At 24.3% G+C, this 27415-nt stretch overlaps 1 protein-coding gene across 1 annotated transcript in view; it reads left to right on the top strand.

Moving 5' to 3' along the window:
- The window catches only part of LOC129975506 (uncharacterized), a 64101-nt gene extending 37067 nt beyond the window's left edge, over positions 1-27034 (top strand). Inside the window, exons 11-24 of the mRNA XM_056088568.1 lie at positions 47-79; positions 653-694; positions 2092-2124; positions 2592-2627; positions 7317-7397; positions 8235-8267; positions 8572-8604; positions 10483-10515; positions 12883-12897; positions 14129-14140; positions 14895-14927; positions 22816-22845; positions 25736-25753; positions 26901-27034. Of these exons, the coding sequence (XP_055944543.1) occupies positions 47-79; positions 653-694; positions 2092-2124; positions 2592-2627; positions 7317-7397; positions 8235-8267; positions 8572-8604; positions 10483-10515; positions 12883-12897; positions 14129-14140; positions 14895-14927; positions 22816-22845; positions 25736-25753; positions 26901-27034 (566 nt within the window). The remainder of the gene's footprint in view (positions 1-46; positions 80-652; positions 695-2091; positions 2125-2591; positions 2628-7316; positions 7398-8234; positions 8268-8571; positions 8605-10482; positions 10516-12882; positions 12898-14128; positions 14141-14894; positions 14928-22815; positions 22846-25735; positions 25754-26900) is intronic.
- The last annotated feature ends 381 nt before the right edge of the window (positions 27035-27415 follow it).

Raw genomic sequence — 27415 nt, 5'->3', positions numbered from 1 at the left:
TATTAAAACTTTTATCTTCTAATTTTTACATTCTTATTACCTTTAGCAATGTTTGTACCTGGAGGACCAGATTTAGGTGGTGAGTAGAATTAACATTTTGTAATTTTCAAATCGAAGACACTTTTCTTGTTACTTAGTTAATTCAATAAAAAACAGAAATTTTCTTTGAAAATTTTGTACAAAAATGGGAAAATATTCATGTAAAATTTGTTATTACGGTAAAAATAATATTCTTTGAAATGAAAATTTTTTGACATTTTAAGTTTTATTTTTAATAAGTTTAACATATCATGATAATTATTTGGAAAAGGTTTTTGTTTCTCTGAAAATGACACGATCGTTATAGTTAGAAATGAAATATTTTTGTTAATTAGCAGTAAGTTAATATATTGATATTTTCAATGTCTTTTTAAAACATAATTTCTTTGAACATGCTCTTTTCTTTAAATTTAATTTAATAACATGATTAACTTTTATTGCTTAAACAGCGCTAAAACATGTAAATATAAACATATGTTCTCGGGAGAAATATCTAAATTAATAAAGGAGTAGAAAAACGGTTTATTAAAGATAGTATGGTTAATATATAGTAGTTTATCAAAAAATGAATTATTGAAAATTTGTGAATTTTATCCCCCCCCCCCACTATTAGCTCCTGTTATGCCTTTAGGACCAGGACCAGGACCAGCACCTGGTGAGTGAGTTTTGTTTTCTTCAAATTTGAATGCATAACAATTTCTGCAAATAATCTATTTTTTAATTTAAAAAAATTCTTTACTTCTTTTTTACTTCAAAAATCAGCTGACTTCTTAAAGAAAAGCAGGATTTTCATCTAAGTGTATAAAAATAATTTTTTTGAAAACTTTTTGCCAATATATAAATTTAATTATATTTAATATACATAGAAAAGATCAAAATGAATAACTGTTTCTTCTACTTTTTGATTTGGCAATTTTATTGTAGTTTAAATTTGAAACATCCAGTTGTTTAAAGTATTTGATACTAATGTTAACTGTTTAACATCGCTATTCCTAACATAATTTTCTTGACAAATAAATACCAAATAGAAGCTTTGGCTTTGGAAAATAATAATAAGATAAACTTTATCCTATTGTTCCTTTATTTAGAGATCAATATTTTTTCTTGACTAAAGAAATTGGCAAGTGATTCATAATTAGAAATGTTCAACGCATGTTTTTATTTACTGACTCAGAACTTTAAACAATTTAAAACCATATGAGAGATATTAAAGATGCTTCCGCCAAGAATGTTTAAGAAATAATGCATTTTCATAAATGGAATCTAGAAAATCTTCTTGCTTACGATTCATTTAAATACAAATTTCAAAAATGGCTCGACTGCAGTTAATGCACAGGAAATGCACCATCGTTAACGAAATAATTAATCGTTTTTATACAATTTTACATGTATTTATATTTCGTTATTTCATTCCTTATTTCTTTAAGAATTATTTGTTCAAATGTTTATGAATTTGTATTATATATTAATTTGCTTAAAAGTGAATACTGTAGTCAATATTTTATGCCAAATACGCAATTTTTCAAACAAGAAAACACTTGGTTTTTTTTAATGAAAATTCAATTGTTTTTTATTTTGCTAAACACTTAAACATAGTAAAATATAAATACTTGCAATAGAAATTCGTATTTTTTAATACTTTCTATTTCATAAGCGTTACAGTATTTAAAGTTATATACAATTCATTGCAAATCGAAGAGTTTTATTCGCATTTAGATAGTAACATTTATAAATGTCATTTTTACAAACAGGACTTACTGGGGAATATCGGTGATTAATCATATCCCTTATAGTTTATTTTACAATATTAACTTACTTTCCTCATTTTCAGAAGCATTATGAATATCAAACATTAATTCTTGCTTAAAAAAAAAAAACTTTTTCACGAATTTCTGCAAAATAATTTTTTTTTTTCTTTTACAAAATTTTTTAATTTTATTATAACTGCATGAGAAATTGTACAAAAGAATTTTCTTTTCTTGCTATAATGCCTTCTATTGAATATTTATTAAAACTTTTATTTTCTAACTTTTACATTCTTATTACCATTAGCAATGTTTGTACCTGGTCCCCCACCTTTTGGTGGTGAGTAGAATCATTTGTTTTCTTAAAGTTTTGTAATTTTCAAATAGAAGATATTTCCTTGTTGCTTTGTTAGTTCAACGAACAAACATAATTTCGTTTGCTAATATTTTGAAAAAAAGAGAGAGCAAATATTCGTGTAAAATTTGTTATTACAACAAAAATAATCTTTAAAATGAACATTTTCTGTATTTTAAATTCCATTTTTAAGTAAGTTTTACATATCCTGATAACTGTTTGGGAAAAGGTGTTTAGTCTCTCAAAATGTACGCCCATTACAATTCGAAAAAAAAATATATATATATGTTAATTAGTAGCAACGCAATATTTTGATATTTTCAATGTCGTTTTTAAAACATAATTCCTTGAACACGCACTTTATTTAATTTAAAAACTATTTTGTGACTTTGAATAATAGTTTTTCAAAAAACAAATTATTGAAATTTTTGAATTTTATTTTCACACATTAGCTCCTTTTGTGCATATAGGACCAGTACCAGTACCTGGTGAGTGAATTTGGTTTTCTTCAAAACAGAATGTATTACAATTTCTGCTAATAATCTATTTTTAATGTAAAAAATTCTTATTTTTTTCTTTTATACGTAATAATTGTGTGATATCTCAAAGAAAAGCATCATTTTGATCTAAATGTAAAAAATGATTTTATTTCAAAACTTTTTGCCAATATGTAAATTTAATGATATTTAGTATACAGAGAAAAGATCAAAATGAATGTTTATTCTACTTTTTAATTTGGGAATTTTATTGTATTTTAAATTTGAAACATCCGATAGTTTAAATTATTTAATAATAATGCTCACTATTCTATTTCGCTATCCTTGACATTATTTTCTTAACGAATAAATGCCGGATTTTGAAATATCCCTCAAGTATATAAATATCAAATGAAATTTCGTTTAAACATTTTACCACCGAACTTAGTAAAGTGTTAATTCCAGATATAATTATATCAAATCAGACACGTTGTGAAAGAACTTGAAAAAGTATAATTGTGTCAAACTTTAGAGGAGAGCCTCTCTCCTATGCAAGACATAAACTTTCATTCTATTCTTTAGCTAGTATCCATCTGATCGTATTGGAGAAGGTAACACCACAGCTGACACTCATAAATAAGTTCGAATGTGATTAAGGCCTGTGCAATCTTGATTAAACGTATTTACACTTACATTGGAAAGTGTTTTCTATTACCACTAACTGTGAACTTTGTTCAAAATTTTCCATCTTCAAATTTCTTCAAAATCCTACAAGTTTTATGATATTTAATTTATGTTGAATTTCATATTTTCAAAATCCTACTAGTTTTATGGTATTGAATTTATGTTAAATTTCATATTTTAAATTATTCTCTTGCCTGTTTAATTATTTATTTAAAAGTAACCCTTTCTATAAATGCTGAAAGCTTTATTTTCCGCTTCTTTCTGATATTCCAAAATCAAATTCAGACTAAAATATCCTTCAGAATTACTGCTCAATTTTATGTTTTAGAAGTATGAGTAATCCTTCAAAGTATGAATCGTACTTTAAAAGTACTTAATTCAGTTTTATCATGATAATTTACTGGTATTTTAATATTTGACTTCGAAAGCTACCCAAACAGTTACCATCTTTCTTTTCTTTGACGTTGTTTTACTTTAAAAAAAATTCATTCGAAACTATTAAATAGCTTAATAATTTCAAATGAAACTAATAATATGCTTTTTTTTATTTAGGCATTCGACCAGTTAATAAAAATTTTCCACTGGCATCTGAATGCATGTACATAACCGTAATTCTTTTGAGTGCGTGTAGAATATATTATCTCTCTACATAGATCTAACTATGTGGAGACTATAGATGGTAACTATGTAGGGACCGTATAGATCTAACTACGTAAATGGCTATTAGATCCGTCATTCTTTATTTTGACATCATCATTAATGAAACTACTTTGCCATTTTACTGATGATACCGCAGTTTTTTCTAAATTTCAAATAAACTTTTCAAAAATGTGACGCTTAATTACATAACAATAATGAAAAAGGAAAGCACATGGCGCTTTAAGATCATACTTGTATATTTTGTAATGCAATATATGGTATCGCCAAAAGCAAGCACCAATAGTTGCTACAGAGCTCTGAATTAAAAATGCAGATAGAATTCAGGAGGCGGTTACCATAATGAAATCAGTGAAAAATCGTATAAGTCAGTTATTCTTAGTAAGAGTCTATTAGCAATCAAACAGAAGATATTGCTTTGTAAAATTATTATAAGATAAATTTTATCCTATAGTTTCTTTCTTTAGAGATTAAAAAAATCCATTGCTTTGCGAAATAATAGTAAGATAAACTTTGTCCTGTAATTCCATTATTTAGAGGGCAATATTCTTTTGCAAACTACAGAAATTGGCAAGTATTTCTTAATTAGAAATAATAAAAATCTTAATTTTTCCATGGTATATTTAAAGCATGTTTTTGCGTATAGACTTTGAACTTCAAAATAATTTTAAATCCTATGAGAGCTATTAAAGATGTTTCCACTTAGAATTTCCTAGAAATGTTTCCTTTTCATAAATGAAATCTAGAAAATCTTCTTGCATATGACCCAGCAAATACGAATTTCAAGAATGGCTAGACTGCAAATAATATAAATGAAATTCATCATTATTAATGCAATAATTAATTGATTTTATTCAATTTTACATGTTTTTTTAATGTTTTCTGTGTCATTATTTCACTTCTTATTTCCATAAGAATAAAACGCCACCTAAATATTTCGCTATTTGAACTTCAACTTTAATTTAGATTTAGAGAAGAATGTTATTTAGCATTATATTTCTCTTCTCACTTTGTGAAGCAATAAGTATCGGAAACATCAAATATCCTATTTCCAAAATGTTTCGTAAATTTCTAAAAAAATTATTCATTTTTTTATTGAAATTTAAACTTTGTTTAACAATATCCATGGAAAAAATTATACAAAAGGTTTGCCATTTTGATTGATGTGTGTTTTTGAAAATTTATTTAGGCTTTCATTTCCTCGGCGGTGTTTTTTTTTTCTTTAGTTATCGGCGCTGCAGGAGGGCCAAGGATGTTGAATCTAGTCATCTGCCATATTAAAATTGTGGATAATTCGAATATCTTCTTTCTTATGTTTCCATCTCTAGGAAACATTTTTATTTCCACGAAAATGTCTCGAAAGTCTATAGAATTACCACACAATATTTAATGCTGAATAAGTGTTTTATCGTTTTCTCTTAAAAGTAATAATTCATTCAGTTTTACATTACATAAAAGTTTAATAATTTCAGTTTTACGTTTCATAAACTAAATTTTATATTACAATAATAACTTTCATGGAATATATTTTTGTTTTGTTCATTTTTTTTCATGTTAGAAATGGATGGGAAACGTTTTAGATTTGTGATTGTTAATCGAGTTTCCATATTTTGTTCCATTTTTTTTTGCATTATTTACTTTCTCATTTATATTGTATTGTACTGTTTCCCCACTTTGTTTTAATGTATTAATTTTCTGAAAAACTCATCGAATACTTGTTTCATTATATAATTTTGAGATTGTGAATTGATAAATAATTTTGAACGTAATTATTTATTTGGAATAACCTTTTCATGTATTATAGATAGTTCAATGAAAACTACGCTTTGCTTATCAAAACTGTTCCATATCGAAAATGTTAATGTATAATCATAGTATATAACGCTTTTGAAAAACAATCATTGTCCTCGTTTTTCACACTGATTTTTTTTACAAAAATATTCCAGAAAATATATTAATATTACATTATAAATTTTTTTGTATTGTTCCTCCTCCATCATGTTTATAGAAAATGGGAATTTCCAGATTTACAAAAACTAAAGTTTAATACTGAACGATAAATAAAATCTGCAAATAGTGTATATCCTTAAAACTGCTGTACTTATTTGACGCTTTTATAATATTACTCATATATCTTTTTTTCCTAAGTAATACTTCATTGTTACTTGTTTACAAACAAAACATTCGCAAGATGAAATCTTCCAATCAACCCTTTTTTTAGTAATCTTGCGTTCTTGATTGTCTGTAATCGTGATGAATATTTGGCTGCAATTATTTGACAATTACTTTTCTGTACATAAACGATCGATATTCAAAGTAATTTGGGCATCTTAACTATAAATAAAATATGTCATAATTATTCCAGTTTCAGAAAAACTTTTTAAAACTGCCCAATAAAATTTTTTTTAGAATTTATGAATAATACTTATGAATGAACGTTCTTTTTCTTATATGCCCTCATTGTTCTCTCAGGACTACATATTTATAATACAACTAATATCTGCATAAAACTTAATTTTTAAAAATTTTGTTTGACCTATTTTTCTCTCACGGGCTTCAAAATATTTGAATTTCAATTCAACTATCAATGTCTTCTATTTTCTGTATCTGGAAATAACTTTAGCTTCTTTCGACTTTACTTTTAGGCTCAAAAATAAGCAATTTGTGTATATTATGATAGCTAATCTATACTATATAAAATGACAAGAATGGAAAATATAATTAAAAAAATAATGCATATTATTAATTTAATGATTAATTTTGATAAAAGGATTTTAGATGAGAATTTTAATTGAACTTTATTTTTTTTTCATTTAAGGTAAATTCCGCATTTACGCGCTTTTATCTTCGGTTTTTATATGTATATCTTCTTATTTTTGATTATGCTTTTCCTTTCTTGCATACATTCTTATTTCTTTCCATATAACTGCTTCATTTTCATTACTCGCATAAAAATTTATGCGAGGTATTTGATTAAAAATGGTTACAATGGTATGTTTAAAGTTTTAATTTCAAAAATTCGACTATTTTCTGGTTAATAAAGTATAAATTTCTGATTTTCAAAATACTTAAAAAAATTTTGTTTAAAAAGTAAATAGCCTTAATTCAGGTAAATACGATTAACTTCAAATGAATTTACAAAAGAAATATCTTTCTTTCCTTCCATTTTAAGTATCAAATATTTTTAGAATCACGGCTTAAATTTCTACATAAATTAATATTCCTTGAACCAGAATTTAATTCTTTAAATATAATTTTTATAATATAAATTTCATGAAGAACTTTGCTTTTCACTTTCAAATTGTGGTTTAAACATTTTTTGAATTTTAATTCCTGAATTTATTTTCTTGTTTCATTTAGTTGTACCTATTGCTGGAGGTCCAGGTTTAGGAGGTGAGGCACTTGCATCCTTAAAAGTTTGCAATTTTCGAGAACAAGATAGTATTTTAATCATTTAATCTCTTTTAGTAATTATTTAATTTATTTAGTGTCTAGAAAACAATATAATTCCTGAATTTTTAAAATTTTGATAAATTTCTTCATAAATTAATATTTTCTTCGCGGAACATTTTCAGGTCATTTTGAAGCATAAAAATAGAACAGATAGAGAAGTACTCCTTATAAAAGAAAAACTGTGTCGTTTGAACTTATAAATATTCTACGAACTAATAGATTTAGTTTTTGGCATAATTAGTACCGACATTTATGACTTAAAAGGGCGAAAGATAGTTTTGAAATTTTAAATAAGTGCTTAATTCCTTTATGTTTGTTATTAAATGAAATTTAAAGTTTGTAATATTAACAGAAAATTACATTAATTCTCTTCCTATTACTATCTCTTTGTAGACCGAAATATTTTTATCAAATTACTGTTATATATTTTACGTTTCCTTATTATATTTGATATATTTTCCATCGTTTATTGGGAATTCCAAATATTTGCTTGGAATGTCATTTATTTGTAGGATTGAGATGTTAACGAATCCGAACTATATTATTTAAAATAAAGAGTTGGTGTTCAGTGAATATATTTTATCTTTGTTTTCTAACAAGACTTTGTTTTGTGAATTGCCTAATTTATTTAGAATACAGTAAACCTTAAAATTCTTTTTTCATTTAAAGTTTTGAAAATATTGATTAAATAAAAAAATTCTTGAATTAAAATTTAAAATTTTTTAAATAATCATTTCATAAAGAATTTTTTTTTACATTTGTTTCATGAGTTAAATACTTTTTTTTTTACTTTATTTCCTGAATTTATTTTCTTGTTTCATTTAGCTGGGCCTGCTGCTGGAGGTCCAGGGTTTGGAGGCGAGTCGTGACTTGCATTCTTAAAATTTTTGTAATGTTCGTTTACGAGATAGTATATTAATCGTCTTATTTTTCTCAGCAATTAGTTAATCTATTAAGTGCCTTGAAAATAATAAATTTCCTGTTTTTTAAAAATTTTGATAAATTTTCTGCAGAAATTAATAATTCTTAAACCAGAATTTAATGCGTCTAATATAATTTTCTCAACAGGAATGTCATAAACAACTTGCTTTATGCTTTCATTTTGTCGTTTAAATATTTTTTTTATTTTTAATTTCTGAATTTATTTTCTTGTTTCATTTAGCTGTGCCTACTGCTGGAGATGCAGAGTTTGGAGGTAAGACGAATGAATTTTAAATATAATATGATTTTATTGATTGATAAGTCACAAATGTAATTTGATTTGAAAATTTGCATTTTTGTTTCTAGAATTCTATTCTGTAATTTGATATGTAATCTCAAAAAAATTGCTTATAGTTTATAAAATTCATTCGAAATTAAATTCCTTCGTATATATAAATTTTGAAGGAATTTTGCATACTTCAGGCTTTTTATCGAGAATAAACTATCGCCTTGATCTAATTTGAAGTTATAATTTTTGTAGCTTGCGCTTTTGAATAATTATGCTAAAAATATATTGTTTTTAAATAAGAGGGTATTTCAAATAATTTATGTAATTCCTTAATTTGATTAATATTAAGAAATTTCCTAATTTATTTGGTAAAACATTCTTTTTATTTTTCAGCATAAAATTATAATTGTTTTAGAATAACTTTTATAAAAGAAATTAAATTGGCAATATTGATAAAAGAAATTGAATTCACAATATTTATCGGTTGTTTAAGAAAATAAATATTATACGATTCTTTTTTCATATAACTAGTACTGACATTTATATACTACGAGCATTGCTGATGTTTTAAAAATTTTATAATGGTACTTGATTTCTCTGTTTTGCTACTAAATGAAATTTGCATTATGTTTTATAATCAAACAGAATTAGTAATTTCTAAACGGAACATTTTATATTAAATTATTGCAGAATTTTTGCTATGTATTTTAGATTTATTTTATTAAATATATTTTCTTTTCTCTAAAAGAAATTTCAAATGTTTGCTTAGAATCTCATTACTTTTATAACACTGAGATAATAACGAAAATATATTATTAAATGAGAAGCCAGGGGTAAATATTTACGTTTCATCTCTGTTTCCATGTACAATTACATTTTGTGAAATATTTATATTATTGATATATAGAAAGTAATACATTCCTTGTCATTTTTTTCCCCTAAATATTTCAAAAATTCCTACAAAAATCAAAATTTTACTAACAAAAATTTAAATTTTCTAAAATAAGTTTCATAAAGAACTTTAATTTTTACTTTCGGCTCATGTCATATTTTTTTTTAATTTTAAAATCTGAATTTATTTTCTTGTTGCATTTAATAATGAATACTGCTAGAAGGCTTGGTTTTGGTGGTGAGTCACATGTATTTGCAAAAAATTAGTAATTTTCAAACACAAGACAATATTTCTATCATCTTAATTTTTTCGGCAAACTTTCAATTTCGTTTGAAAAATTTATCGGAACATACAAAATTTCCAAGAAAAATTTCATAATCACCAGCAGTAATTTAAATCGAGTTTATGTAATTTATACAGAACTGAAATTCATATTTTAAAGGAACTGACCAAATCTTAGATATTTTCCGAATAAACCTATCGCCGAAACTATAGACATTGTAATTTCTACACTTCACACTTTTGAATAATAATGTTGTTAACATCTCGCTTTCACACATATAAATTTGTTATGCAATTTCTTCAATAGATTTAAAATTATAAATTTTCTTACTTTACAAAATACTTTCAGGTTATTTTGAGGCATAAAATTACAATCAATTTAGAATTATTTTTTTATAAAAGAAAACTGTGTCGTTTGAACTAATAAATATTCTACGATGGCAAAATCTTTTTGCGTAATTTGTACTGACATTTATAAATTAGGAGCCCTACTGATATTTATGAAATTTGAGTTTTTAATATTTTCATAAATTACTTCATAAAATAATATTTTCTGAACAAGAATTTAATGCTTCCAATGTAATTTCAATAACAGAAATTTCATGAAGATCTTGCATTTTGCTTTCATTTTGTGGTTTAAATATTTTTTTTAAATTTAATTCCTGAGTTTATTCTCTTGTTTCACTTAGCTGTCCCTACTGCTGGAGGTCCCGGTTTAGGAGGTGAGTCATCTGCATTTTAAAAAAATTTTGTACATGTCGAGTAAAATAATATTTTAACCATCTTGTTTCTTTCCATAAAACTCCAATATCATTTGAAAATTTTGCAACGTTTAATGAATTTTTTTGTAAAATTAAGATTGTTTAAAAAGAAATGTGTAATTACGCGTTTAAAATCCATTCAAATATAAAATTTGTTTTAAATTATTTAACTAGCCCAGTTGTATTTTTTTAATGTAAATAACTTGTTCTTGGTATTTACAAAAGACTCAGGTCTTTCCTTTCAAGACGGAATGTTATTGAATTATAATAAATGATATTGAATTGAAATTGTTGATATAAATTTTTTATTTGACTTTTATAAAATGAGTTATTATTTTTCATAAAACGTTAAATCAGTTTTACATTAACTACGTAAACTTCGCGTCATTGAGAGATGGTAGTTATCATTAAATATATATATATATATATATATATATATATATATATATTATCTCTGTAAGTTAGTTTAATGTTTTCATCGTTTATTCTTGTATTTTTTTCTAATAATTAGAGAACAATTCAATTTTTTCCATTTAACTAAGAAATAAAACACTGGAATACCTTTAGTTATAATAATGTTCAGGTTTGTCTTCAAAGATGAAGAAAATTGGCTTAACTTTTTTTCACATAAATTCTATCAAACAATTTCAGAAAATGTGCATATACTAAAAAAAATCACTAATTTCAAGTCATTATTTTTCTTACTAAAAATTAGATTACGGTTTTCCTCTCCCTGTCACGTGTAAAAAGATTTGATTATATGAATTATTTTTAGACGCTTGCTTTCGGGTCTACCTTTTCTCACATTTGGAAGAAAAGATAAGTTCGAATGTATGAACATGATAATGAAGCAGAAAAGTCAAAATTCTAAAACGTTGGAGTCATTGTAAAACCATAACCATTTTATTTATATTTTATTAAATTATTATATTTTATATTTAAAATTGGATATATTATTTAAAAAATTGGAGTTCCCAAATGTGAGTATTTAAATACTTCTTTATCCATTCCTTTTATAAAAATTATTTCCTCGTATATTAAAATGTTATGTATTCATTAATCGACTGAAATTAATTATTTGGAAAATAAATTTACATTTATAATTTTTTTATTTTAAAAATAATATTATAATTCAAGTATTAAGAGACAAAACATTTTTCCATACAAAAATGAATAGCATTAATTAAAGCTATTTTTAAATTGTTATTGTAATTTGGAATATTTTTATTATAGTTGCATATACATTTATAGTTATTCTTCTTCTAAAAATTAAATTATAATTCAAGAATTTGGGAAATAAATATTTTCGCAGGAAAAAAATAAAAAAACGTATTAAAAGTATTTGTAAATTTAAAAATTTATTTGAAATAATTTTGATAGAAAACAAATAAGCAAAATAACACCAACCCAGAAATAAACACCAACCCAGAACTCTAATGAATGCTGCTTCTACACCATACCGAATTCGCTATCCTGACGCCACATATTATTGGTATATAAGCTAAGCTGAAAATTTGAGGGCCATTTTGCTAAAATAAGCTGACTGTTTTGTGTTAAAATTTTAATGAAGGAAAATTCTAAAGGCATATTACAATTATACCAAATTTAATCCCGAGCTCAATTCTCCAACGCGTGCTCTCGCCTTGTAAGATATCATCGAGGAAATTTTAAGGAATATCTTTTATTTCATTCTATAAATGCACATTATTTTTCATATTTCATCTGTAAAGTAATCAGATATTTTTTCTTTGAATTAAATTATTGGGTTAATAGCTTTCTAATCAAAAAAGATAATTTACGATTTCTATAAATGAATTTTTTTAATGATATATGTATTGACAATTTATAATGTTATTATGAAATTCCAGAAAATGACATATTTGAACTAAACGAAGGAATCTGGCACAGATAGAGAAATTAAGTGTTAAATGAATAATTAATGGAATTATTATATTTTCATTACTGAAGATGCATGTTTTAAGGGAGCAACAGTTTTTGTAATTTTAAATAATATACCAATTTTTAAAGCAATATATAAGGATCCTTTATTCCTCTGTAATACTTTTTTCGGATGGTAGATTTATCATCAGAGTACTTAATCTATGCCACAGATATTAAATACTTACAAGTACTTAAAGGGTACATTCTATTTTTTAGTTTTGTTAGAGAAAATGTATTGATTGAAGTGCTTTATGAAAGTAGAGATTCCTCGCATAATTTTTACGAAAATCATACCATATTTTAAAGTTTGTTTATTGAAGCAATCTAAAATTTGCTTGACTTATATTTGTGTATTTAATATAATTTATTCCATTTTTTATTTGTTAGATGCACCTATGGTTGGTAAGTGTTGACATATTTTCCTATTCATAAAAATAAGTGTGATATTTATAGTTAAAAGTATTTATCCATTGTTTGAGTGATACCTGCTAAATCATTAGAACATTAAAAGCTGGTTCATTATTTTTTGTAATTAATTAATGACTTTGATTTTGAAGAATTATTTCGTCGTAAGGTTCGTAGAAAGTCTTTACAGTAATAAAAAAGGTGTTTTGTCACCTGCTACGTAGTCGTAGAAATTTTTAAATATGTCCTTAGAAATTTTTAAAATATCTTTGAAGTTTCAGTTCTTGTTGATAGGACAAATTTAAGCAAGAAGTATTTAAAGTTATTAAATATTATTTAGTATTTCATTAATAAATATAAAGTTATACTAAAGTTATACCAGATGTTATGTGATATATGCATTTCCTTTTTTCTTTCCTTAAATAATTTACCTATATAATAAATTTTTAAACAATATTCAAGTTAACAATTCAGAAATGAGAAGCGTAATCTGATTTCAGATTTATTTAATGAAATATGAAAAAATCAGCTAAACTTTTATTTCAGATAACTGCTATGAAATATATTCAGAAAATTCTGATTTTCTAAAAAGTATCATCGATAAATTTTAAATAGCATTTATTTGAAAGTAAATATTGGATTACAATGTCAGTCTTCCTGCAACTTGTAAAAATAATTAAAACGCTAGATTATCTTATATATTTTAGGCGCTTGCGTTCGGTTCTACTGTGTTTCCAGATTTGAAGGAAAAAAATACGGAAATGTTTTAATATAACAATAAAAGAGAAACCTTAAAACTCTAAAGTACCTAAGTATTTTCAAAATTAGAATATTTGTATCAAAAAAATAATAATATTTTTTATTTCTTTCATAAATATGACGTGGAACTAAACTCCAAGTGTTCTTTCTCTATATATAAATTATAATCTTAATATTATGTGTTACTTAAAATATAATAGATTAGAATTACTTAAAATATAACTTAAAATAACTGAGAATTTCACTGTTATAAATGCTATACTATTTGGATAATTCCATGACAGAAATTTGATATTAACTATTATTTCCTTAAATACCAAAGTTTTATTTAACTGTTTCATTATTAATTATCCTTATAATTTTGTATTTTTTTTATCCATATAAATTTTTAGTTCAATTTTTTTCTGTTTTTTAATTAATATTAAATGTGTTTTGATTAAAAATTTAATTATTTGTGTTTTGAATATAGGAGGCCCAGGAGGTGAGTATTTTAATTATTGCTACTAATTTTTAATTTAAAATTTTGTTTGCTCTTTGACAAATCTACCGCATTTATTATTTATTTAAAATTGAATTTGATATTTTAAAATGAAAGAAACTGATGTTTAAAATAATTTATCATGTTTTTATTCTGTTAGTATGTCAAAATTCGTTTTGCAATATCTTTAATTGTTTTATGAAGGTTATAAAAATCTTTCTGTTATTATTGCGAACAAAGTGTTTTTTTTAAATCTCCGTAAATATGTTATATTACATTTATTAAATATTTAAATAATGTATGATTTTCGTATTTGAAAGCTTAATATATTTTTATAGCTTTCTTTTCTTCAAACATTGACCTTCCATTTATTTCCTTGAGTATTTTAATACATTTATATTTTTGGTCCCTTAAGAATTTAATTAATAATTCAGCAGTATTTTTTAAATAATTATACAAATCAATCATGATAGGGAAAAGTTTTAATTTTCAGGTATATTTCCCTTGAAATTTAATTAATAAAGATTTTGATGTTAAACGTTCAGAAAAGTGATTTTCTGCTTGCAAAAATATTAATTAAAATTAACTATGTTAAATATAATCAGTTTTACAAATAGATTTCCAACTTTCGAATTTTGGTGAATTTTCAAATTCATTCAGTAAAAAACTGCTAAAGACTATAATAAGTATGAATAAATATATATTTCATTTTCATTTGAATTTTAAACATCTAAGTTTTATATATTTTTTGACATAGATGGGGGTGCTCCTGAAACTGGAAAACGAGTTGGTAAGTATTTGTCTAAATTCTTGACATTATTTAGAGATCTTTAATTATAACAATCACTCACATTTCCGATCATTTATCAAAATTTTTGTCTCAAGCAAAATGTTCAGAAATTGAAAAAAAGTAATCGTACCATAATTATACGATTTATTTATTGCTTATCCAAATAATTATTTAATTGTGATTACAACTCAATAATTCCAAAATAATTCAACATTTAATTCGGAATTTAAATCAGAAATGTCCTCAATATTTTGAATTTTTTGAAAATGTATTTGATGTACTTGAAATAATTTTCATTTTAACCTTTGATATGAATCTAAAGCACATGTTTCTATCAAAGTTGAAAAATATTCTTTATTAGTTGAGAAAAGTTTAATAATTTCTTTTTCGTATGAAATTGAAAAAAGGAAGTAATCGATCGGTGATAATTAAATTATTATTGTTAACTTGAATGGATTTTGAAATATTGCGAGTAAACTCTTATTTCAAAAGAATATTTTAAAATTAAATCACTAAATTTATATCGAAATATTCAATAATTATGAAGCTTTAAGACAAGATGTTTCGCAAATTAGAAAGTTTTCAATTATAGTTTCATCCTTCCTGACATACTTTGAAAAGAATTCTAATGCATGATTCCTAAGACATATTTGTACACTTGCCTTGGGTGTATAGTTTTTTATTGCTTATCAACCATAATTATTAAATGTCTATCTAATTAATTTTCTGTATTGAAATTATTGAAGATAAGGAGATAGAAACGATAATCTACTAAAATAACTTGAATTCTGTTATAAATAACCTAAATAACATAACCTAGTATTATAATTTTGATCATGCTAATCCCACAAGTCCTATAATAGTCCTGCACTTAAGAAATTTCAATTGGATCTAGAGTCAAATTGCTGTATAAACTGAAACATATATACTAATGAAAATAATAAACACCATTTCCTTCCAAAAATATGTTCCAAAATTTTTGAAATAAAGAATGAGATTGAAATAAAGTAATAGTTTTCTCATCTTCAATATTTTTTTTTCAAATATTAATGATTTATTTTACCGTTATTATCCTTTCAGACAATTTTTTTATTATAAATTGTTTTACACTTATACATTTCCTTTTATTTTTACTATTGTTCCATTTTTTATTAATAATAGAAAATTTTTAATTAATATTAAAACATTTTGTTTACTGACGTACATTTTCTCTTATTTATCGTTTCATTTCTTGTGATAATATAAATTTTTTAAATTAAAATCTTAATGAATTGCTTTTTTGATATTCAGGAGGCCCTGGACGTGAGTATTTTATTTTTTTTAAGTCTACATCATTATTTCAAATTTTTTTATTTAAATACTTATTAATTTTAACATTGGAATTTTCGAAATTAATTAATTGTTTAAAATGAAACCTGATATCTCAAGCGAAAAAAAGAGTTTCAGTGTTAGATAATATATGTTAAACTTTCAAGGAATAATATTTCTAGCTCTTATGTATTTGAATGTTTTCCAAACCGGTAATTGTATTTATTTATAGCATCTGTGGATAAAAATATTATTAATTTGATAATTAGAATTTTAAAAAATTTGATGTTTGGAAATATGGTGAAATAAACCAACGAGCTACATACGTGCCAACGTTACGAAAAATAATTTGAAAACATTTTCATTGATAGTTCTTAGATATTCCTTTATTAGCATTATTCAACAGGAATTATTCTCGGTTGAGAATTCACTGATAATTATGTTTTAGAACACATTGAAGCTTTCTAGTAACGTAAAGACTGCTTTTAAAGATTAATATTTTTTTCTATATAAACGATGCAATTTATTGAGACTTTTTTAATCCACAAATGAGAATTATTCTTCGAGCGATTATTGTTTCGTCTTTCAATTAAATAATTCTTCATTTAGATTTTCACTTTTTCTTTAATGAAAAAAAATATTTTGTTTGCTCTTTGAATCGCTTACCACAAAAGTAATTTGATAGTAAAAAAAGAACATTCTGTACATCGTAAAAATAGAGTTATAGTTTCAAATAGATTGATAAATATAGATATTGCCTTAATACATATTAGTTATGTATTAAAGCATAACTACGAACAATACGTTCTAATGAACCTGGATTGTTATACGAACTTTCTTGTGCGAGACAGAAAAAAAAATAGATCTAAATAGAAGATTTTAAATTATTTCTATATTTTTATAATCGAACATTTATTTTTATTAAAGTGAACATAATTGAAAAATAACAGTATTTCACTTTGAATCAATGATAGCACTTTTATTCACTTCTGTTGCTTTGTTCCATTCTCTTTCCTTATTTGCTTTATCCTTATACATGTGTTCTTTGAAATATTAAATATTGGGAATTATTGTAAGTCTGAATCATTTCTTCAAGTATTTTGGAATAAAATAATTGATTCCTTCATTCTCACCTGTAATCTGTTGTTCGCTGTATTCAACTAGTTCTCTTTTTAATTCTCTGCGTTTATAAAGGATTTATTGGGCTTTTTTATAAAGTTCAGCAATTTTATTAATTTAAAATTCAATATCATCTTTTTTTGTCTTCAAATCCTTTAATATGCTATAAATTATTTTGAGATTTCTGTTCTTTTTTTATCTTTTACTTTAAAAATCTGTTATTCTTTTATGTATTCAGAACTATTCTGAAATTTTCTATTATGGTTTGTGCTAATACGTGTGCATAATTTATATATTTTATAAGAACACATTATAAATTTAAAAATAAATTTTTTGTTTATTTGATGATTAAAAAATCATGGTTCATATTTGATTTTGAATTTTTATTAAAATTTTTTTTTTCAATTCTACTTTCTGTTTCTCTGCAGCTGAGAGTGGTAAGTATTTTCAATCTTCAAATTTGGGCTTAATTGGAGCGTTAATAATCATAAATATCTTTTGAATAATAATGAACTTTTGTTAAATTATTAAGACATTTTTTACTATAAATTTTCCGCAGCCGTTATCTAATGCCCCCGAGTGTTTCGGTCACTAAGAAAAAATATGTATTTATATAAATAGTAAATTAAAATTTAATATGTAAATAACTACTGGATGACTATATAGTAAATATTAGCGACCATATAGTGGCATCTGTGAATATTTGATTATTTGCTAGATAAAAAAGCAGTTCTTAAACAACTTTTGTAAGAATAACTTTGTCCAAATAGTTATGAAAACTATGTATTGACATTAAATACTATTTTATATATATTTCGTGGACGTTTTCAGTCGTCTCGTTTTGAGAATAAGCAATCAAAACTACTATAAATTTTGCTATTTCTTCATCATAATTTTTTCAAAATACGATTGTTTGATTTTTGTACAGTCTTTATTTCTTGATTACGCCATGCTTTTTATTATAGAGCTCCTTATACTTTATATTAATTCTAATGATTAATTTACATTAAAAAGTTTTTCCTTAATAAATGTTGCATTTTAAAGAAAGCTGACAGAAGTAATGACCGAAGTCCTTAAAAGTGCTGATACCTTATATATAGCTGTAAACTGATCAGTATACATGGACAGCAACAATAGAATGACGTAGGTATTTTTGAAAAATTATTTTCCTGGACCAAATTTTTTGTGAAATAGTTTGAGAAGATAAAAAACAATCGTTTTATGATATACAAAAGTTGATAAAAGTTGGAAGAAGTGTAATGCATATAAGTAATACTCTTAATGTTATATATTATTGAAAAAAATTTAAAATGTCATTCGATTTGACTAAAATAATGATCCAAATTTGAAACTGCATTTCCATTGCAAACTACTATCAATTATAAATATTCTACCGATATTCTCAGTAATTCCATATTTTATTTTCAAAGCTTATATTAAAAATTTCTTAAATAAAAGTGTTTTTATTTTCTTCCTGATTCAGGAGGCCCTGAAAGTGAGTATTTTAATAATCAATTGTTAATTTTTCTCTAAAAAAATAATGTGGTCATCCATTTAATAATTATTAGAAAAATACTTCTGTTCTTTCAAATGAAATAATATTAACGCTAGAGAAAATGTATCATTTATTTGTATTTATTTAACTACAAAACGCGTATCATATGCAAAATCTTTTAAAATGAGTAGGACACTATGCTCTTATCTATCCATTGCAATGTTTAGGTAATAACATAATTTATTTCCGGATAATTGTCCATTTAATGCGAATTGTTGTTTGAAAACAATTTGTTAAATAAACCTGTTAACTAATGCAATTTATATATCAAAATCTTTTTCAATCTAATATTTTTTCAAAAGCTCAATAATAAAATTCGTATTCATAAACAAATTTTATTTTCATTTATTCAAATGACTGGTAAGGAAAACAGAAACAGAAAGTGCATAAAACCAAATAAAACCAAACAAGTAAAAGTAGTCTTTTAACGAAATTATTCTCGACATGATTTGAGGATTCTTGAGACAAATCAAATGCTTTTGTTTCAGATAAGAAGTTATAAAAGAATTCAAAACTATGGCTCTCTCTGTTATAATTTGATTAATAGATAATCTTGGTATTTTCTATTAACATTTAATAAATTTCATAAAAACTTCAGTTTTTTTCCTTCTACTTCTCTACTTAATAAGAGTTACAGATCACCTTCCAATATTTCCAAGAAATTTTCTTGACAACAAAAAGTTTTATTCTTCTTTGAACCATATTACTATTATAGTAAAAGAAAGGTCTTTATGAAAGCCAATTTTTAGTGCATAATGTTATTTCCATATTAAAACATTATATGACTAACTAGATATTAATATTTTCGAAAAACTTCCATTGTAAAACTCCTTTACATAAAATAAAGAAATTGCTGTTTATCGGATAATAAGTTGACCTTTATAAGCACAACATATTATGCAATATATACGCAATGATGTTCAATATTCAGAATGCCGTACAATACTACTTGGGTATCGTAACAATATTGAACATTTTGTGCTAACAAGGAAATGATATAATTTAACTCTTTACTATATCTTTTCAAAATTATATCTTTATTGTTGTATTTAAAATAGTGGTTTTATTATAAATTCAGTAATGTGTACTTAATCATTGTTATTGCTTCCCATTCACCAAAATTTTTTCGACTATTGATCTTCCAAAAAAGTAAATAAGGCAAAAAGTTACTTTGCCTCTCTTTCCTGTCACAAAACTTAGTGTTATTATTAAACCCGCATCGACAGCTTTTTGAAAAAAAAATCACCGTCTTTTAATTCACTTCTTTTATAAAATTTAAATTTTTCTCCACATTTGTAAAAATATTGCAATAAGTTAAAATCTGATATGCTTTTGTGTTTTAAAAACTTTTAATACCTTGTATTTTTTGTGGGGATTTCTTTTTTGTTGAATATTTTTTTCTCTTAAGAACTATTGATAATATTCACTGTTTTTCTGTTATTCTAATTTTGAAAATTGTTATGGAAATTCTATTTATGCACAGAAAATATTTTCCCCAGAGAAATCATACCCCATTTTAATGCAATTATGTGCTTTTTGACAAATAAATAAAAAAATAATACATTTATGAAAATTTGATCTAGATTTTACATTTCTGTATTGTTTTTGTGATTTTTGGATATTAAAATGCCCACTTCCTTCGTTTTAGCCTATCATTCATCTTCTGAAACAGGCCATCCTGTTTTAAATCCCTTTATTTATAAGGGTCGCGTTTCCTACGATATTTGTTCAGAGATTTTAATAAATTCAAATTTGGTATACTTTTTCATTTTAAAAGATTTTATAGATTTTATAGAGCTGTGTTTTATGTGGGGATTTCCTTTGGTTTAATTTTTCTTCTCTGGGAATTTATTGTTAACATAAAATAATTGTTAATTTTATGTTTGCGGATTATATATAAAGTGGTTTGAAATGTATTATGGAAGTTCTATATACATTTTTAAATTGTTTGTGCATGCTCTAATAAATCGTACTCCATTTCACTGCAATTATATGTTCATTTGACGATTAAGTATAAAAAAAAAATTAATAACTTGTTTTTGAAAGTTTAATCGAGATTTTACATATCTACATTATTTTTACAGACATGGGAGGTAACTATAAGTCGACATTATTACGGATTACTTTCATAATTTTAGAATTTATAGTTAGAGATAGATGTCGCATGAAAGGAGTAATTTTGGTTTATCTTTTAACATGTCAGCATACATATTCTTTTTTTTTTAATATTTTACATACAATTCTCCGACTGACAAGTTTCATAAGCACTGTATAAGCAGAACTTATTGCGGAATAATTTTCTAATTCCGGCATTTATATTAATTAAAAACTTTGTCACGTGATAAGTAATTTTAATTTGTTCATTAATAAATGAGCGAATATTCTCTTTCATTTTATATTGATATTTCTGGCCAAGAATTGCAATAAAATACAATAATTATTATTTGGATATTATTTAGTTATTTAAATATTTACTTTTTTATGTTTCGTTCTATAAGATATATTGAGTCAGAAATATCGAAAGGATTTGTTATTAAATATTATTGGAATGAATATTTTTTATTAAGCAGCTAAAAGTATAGAATTTTATTATTGTCTAAAGAACTTTTATAATTTCTATTCATAAAAACAAATAGTTTCTAGTATTTTGGCAATTAATTGGCTTTTTATATGTATTATACGCAGGAGGGATCTGAAAATTTTTATTGCACATTTTACTTTTAGAATGTAAATATTGTTATTATTGCAAATACATGAGAGTTTTACATATTTATCTTAATATATATTAAATTGCTCTGAAATTTTAGTTATTTCTTTTATAAAGACCTTATTTTAATTTTAAATATTATGTTTTTCTTGTATTCTCTTCATAAAGGACCTGGTAAGTAATTCTTGCATAAAAAAATTGTGTATTACCTTTATAATGTTTCATTATTAGTTTAAGAAGCTTATGATTTTAACATTTTTTGTTTAGAAATAAATCGGATATTTCACTTCTTTTTTTTCTATAATACATTATATTAATATTATTTCATTTAATTAAATATAATAATTAATTCAGTTTTAAAAATATCTTAATTCTATTTGACTACTCTGGGTTTTTTAAACTGCAATATATTCGACCCATATAAAAGGAACCTGATACTTTGTATTTTAAGAATACATTTACTCAGTAATCCGGCCTTTTTTTACTGCAGGACGAATGGAGAGTTTTAAATGAAAATCAATTAACTAAATGCGGATGTGCGGACATTTTTCCAAACTATAGTTACTGTTTAAATTTTGAATACTGTTAAATTTTTTAAAAATAGTTTTGAATTACTGTTCAATTATGAATAATCTCTTTTAAAATGTTTTGCATTTTCTGTTATAAATATTAAATGTTTCTATTCCAATAAACTTTTTAAATGAACCTTCAATAATCCGTTGGTTTGTTTAGCCAGATACCTGTTTGATTATTGAATGTCTATTATATTTATATAACATATTACCGTCTTTGTAATTAAATATATTTTCTAAAGTTCTCTAAAATATGTGCTCCCCATTTAATTTTTTCTTCGCAACTTTAAGTGTTTTATGTTGATTTTATTGATAATTAATCAGAAAAAAAATTATATAATTTCCTGAATTTGTCACTCATACGAAGGGAATAAAATTTGAAATACAGTATATATATATTTTTTTGAACTTTTAATTTCTAAATATCATGGGTAAATCAGGATTATAAACTTTAAAACAATTTGCGCTTTAAATATTTTTCATACGAAACATTAATAATTTTTAAGGGATTTCCATATTTTGAGTCAACTAAAATTTCTTGAGTAAAAGTATTCTTAAATAAATAATAAATAATTTTATAGGTGATTCGTTTTTAACATTTAATCATTTAATTTTTTTTTATTTTAGGAACAGATACAGCTGGAACAGCCCCTAGTGGTAATATTTAAATTATTTAAACAAGCTTTAAATTCTTAATCTATTTTGTAAATTCTTAAGAGATAATTAAATCTCTAAATTAAATCAGAGATAATGACCTTAGAAATACACCTACAATTCAAATCATTAAAATTTTTGTTAGCACATTGAAATTAGATTTAAATTTAATGAACATATATTAAAGTTGTTAAATAATCTATAATTATGCTATTTATATTTAATTGCATATGGAAGGAACCTGATTATGTCTACCCAATATTTCCGGGAAATTATAATTCACTATCTATGCATAATTTGAATAATGCATCAATTTAAATAAATTTATATTTTAGATATTATCTTATAAACTCTAAACAGAAAGACACTCATTTATAGTTGAGATTATCTGAAATTGTTATTTCAATTCTGTAAATATAAAACATTTTCATTAATTTCATTCCAAATTTTTGTATATAAATTGTGATTGAATTTTACATAAGAATATAATTCCATAATTAAGAACTACATTAATAGCATTCATTGTTACATATATGCTCCAGAATTATGATTTATGAATTCTTTATTCTATTATTTGATACATTTTAATTAATTAATTAATGAGCAATATTTTGAAAATAGGAGGATTTGGAGGTGAGTATTTAAATAATTTTGTTCTAAATCTTTAATTTTAACATAAATAATTAATGAAAAAAAATATTTTAATTGTTATTCGTATAATTAATAATTATATATTTGATGAATATTTATATTTTGTGAATAGGAGGCATTAGAACTGATGATTTTAATTATTTTATTCTGATTTTTCATTCTTAAATTTCTTTTGATTAAATATTTAATGAACAAAATCCATTGATTAATTTCAGATATTTTCGTATTATTAATACTTTTATTAACTATTTAATATATTTTATTTTGTGTACAGGAGGGATCCTCTCAGGTGAGGATTCTAATTCTTTTTTCTTAACATTATTTTAATTAAATATTTAATGAATAAAATCTATTGTTTTACTTGTGTTTATTCGTATTATAAATATTTTAATTAACTCGTTAATGAATTTTATTTTTTAAATAGGAGGACTTGGTAAGAATTTTAATTGCTCTGTCCTAATTTTTCATTTTAATTTATGAATTTCATTTTAATAAAATTAATAAAGAAATATATTTTGGGAATTCGGAACTATGGAGATTAGTATTTTAATTTTTTATTATTGCTTCCACCCATACATTAACTGCTTGAGGGAAAAGTTATGTTTCTATAGATTATTTAAAATTATTAATTAAATAAAAAAGCTAATGTTTCCATGCGATATCTATATTAATTACTTATTTGAGTTATCTAATTTTACATGATTAAAACTTTCATTCTTATGTTTTGAAGTATCGTTTGATGGAATGATTTCTTTCTTATCCGTTAATTTTTGTACTCAAGTATTAGTACTTTATTACCTTCAATTTTAATGTTAAGAAACATTGTCTTTACAGTTACAATCATGCATTGCATTGCATTATATTAAGCATCTTAACTCTTTGATCTTACTCTTTTGATAAACTCCGTTCATAAAACTTAATTTCATTATACAACTTTTTATTTGCATTATTTCACATAACTAAGATAAAAAAAATTAAATGCTTGTAATTTGAACTTAAAAATACCTGCAATATGCATGAGAAAAATTTTGTTACTCAAATAAATTATATTGACTCAAAATCGTCTGGAACCGACAATTTGAATCCAGTGAAAATTCTGTATCCATACATATAATAATTTGCCCCAGATTACTCATTCTCTGAATTCATAACTAAAAAGCGTTCAACATTTGCCTTTCGTTTCTAATCGATTTTTGAATGAACAAAGATTCCAGGAAATGATTTCAAACTCAATGGAAATTTCAAAATTTTCTTTAAAAGGAAACACTGTTAAGATAAATATAATTTATCTTACTAATTACAAATTATGCTAATGTGTTCAGAAAACTCCGGAGTTTTAAAAATATTTTTTCTATGTAATTGAATTATGTATCTTTCCACAGAACATTCCAAGAGTAACATATGACTGACTATTCAGATCAGGTATCATTCAAATATGCATAACATTTCACTCATGATTATAGTATCCAAAACATCCTATCATGACCATGGTTATGTTACGGGTTCTCCTTCACATAACACAATATTGATATCCCTCCAGATGTCAAACTTCCGATTAAAACATAGCATTCTGCAATCATTTCTGCTTTTGATCTCGCAGCGTGTGACTCTTTTTCTCTGATGAAGAATTTGCTTAAGATGCAACGATTTTCAAGTTCCGAAGAAGTGTAATGAGATGCTAAAGATCTACCGAAATTTCCACATCTTAAAATTATTATTCATTTATATGCATATTTACATGATAAGGGAAGATATGGAATAAACAGAATAAAGGATCAGTACAAAAAATTTCTTAAAAAAAATATTTTCAAAAATATGTGTAGATTTCTGAAAGCAATAGCTACAAAAATTGGTATAAAAATGAAATATTGTGATGCCTGATTTTTTACAATATGATGGGTTATTTTAGCAAAGAAATATTAGTTACAAATGTATATAATTAAACATATTAATAAAATGAAATATTAAGAAGTAATATAAATCAAATAAATACATGGCTAGATTAGAAGGTTTTTTTCAGATTTTGCATCTTGTGTTTTCTTTTTACTATAACAGCAATTCAAAAAAAAAAAAAAAAACTATTGCTATTCTAAGTGTGATCAATTCAGGATAACATGTCATTAAGCAATTCATCGGCATATTTTGAACGAGAAAGAAAAAAAAACTTCCTTTTTTGCATATAGTTTCTCAAAATTCATGATTTTTTCCCTTAATGTAAATTCAATTTTCTTTTACGAAACAGTGCCAGAAGTTGCAGATGGTAAGTCATTACATTCAATTCTTACAGTATTTATCAAGAAAATGAAATAAATTCATTGATATTACTGTTTTATTAACACAAATATTTAAAAGTAAATTCCATTTTTGTTATTGATTTTACTTATCAAACTTATTACTTGTTACATATCATTTATAATAATTATATTCTTTTAAATAAATGTTTTAACATTTTTATTCTTACATAATTTAAAAGTTACCTGAAAATGTTTTAGCATTGTAAATTAATATGAAACAAATATATGGAACTATTTTTGTTTTCTTCCCTTATTATTTAATACCGGATTAACTGAATATTTCTAACATCACCTTTGTTAAATATTTGAATAAAATGACAATTACAGAAATTATCATAAAATTAAATAAATTTAAGTTGTTAGCATTTTTCATTATTTAAAGAAATTTCTTATTTTTTTTCTATCGAATGAGTTCTACTTTTTAAGATTTAGTATCTGGTATTAAATGCTGGAAGGAGTGTTTTTCCAAATGAATTCTTTGCATTCAGTGTTCATTTTAATTTTTAATGCTGAAATTGTTTTAAATTCTTTTTAAAGAAAATTGTGTGATAATAATACATCTGAGAGATATTAAGAAACTTTGCATTATGCATCCGGAGATAGACACAAAATTAATCATCTTGCGAATCAGCAGCAATGGGCACATCAAAATTTCTATCATATTCCTAATAAAAGTGTTATAAAGTAGTGTATAAAAGTAGTGAATTTTAAGAGAGTCTGTCAACGTCACGATTGTTCTGATTATTATTTTCAAAATCCCGCATACTTATATATTCTATTTAGTATTATAGTGAAGCAAACATAGTATGCAATATGAATATGCATAAATTGAATTTTAAAGATAATTTTGAACTTGTTAATTTTAAATTCCAAAGAGTTGGAAAAGTTTATTCAAAAAGAATTCCATACTAAAAGCAAATGTTATTAAAATATTCGGTAAACTCATATTGACATGCAAAGTATTATCGTGAAAAAAAATACACTTCTTCCAGTCCAGATTTGGGGTTAAGGGAAGAAGAAATTATTTGGTGAAGAATTGCTTTAATCGAATAATTTTGATCAATTTAAATTACATGCTTCATTTCGGCTTATCTATTTCCTTATCTTCCCCAGAATTTGGATATATAGTGGAAGAAGTGTATTGGGAGGAGATTGTTGAGGAAGAACTCAAGCGTAGGAGAAGGAGTCTTGACAGTAACTTAAATTCCAGTAAAGATTTATTTATTATATTTTATGATGTACATTGATGCAGATTTTTTGCGTGTTATTTACAAGATGGGCATAAAATAACTTCTACTACTAGAAAGAATGAATGAAAATGAAATCACATTTCATATACAGACTGTGGAAGGAATGGGGAAAAAATTCCGCAGAAAAAAAAATTAGTACTAATAATTGCTTACAGGAGAAATATTGGCATGCTGTCACGTACGAAAGAGGAAATTTGCATATCAAGAAGGATTATGTAAAATTCCTAGTGCTTGCGTGACAGCAGTACTGTGCATTCATGGTAAAAAGAGAAAGAAAGATCACCTATTTGCATTTCATTCTTGACTATTTTCGTGATTGACTGTTGATGTGTGTTTAATGAGTCCTACTTTACCTCAGCACGCTTTGCTGATAAAAAC

The sequence above is a fragment of the Argiope bruennichi genome, chromosome 7, assembly GCF_947563725.1.
Source record: "Argiope bruennichi chromosome 7, qqArgBrue1.1, whole genome shotgun sequence".
Lineage (NCBI taxonomy): Eukaryota > Metazoa > Arthropoda > Arachnida > Araneae > Araneidae > Argiope > Argiope bruennichi.
Note: the sequence above shows the minus strand (reverse complement) of the source record. Positions and strands in the feature narration are given on the sequence as shown.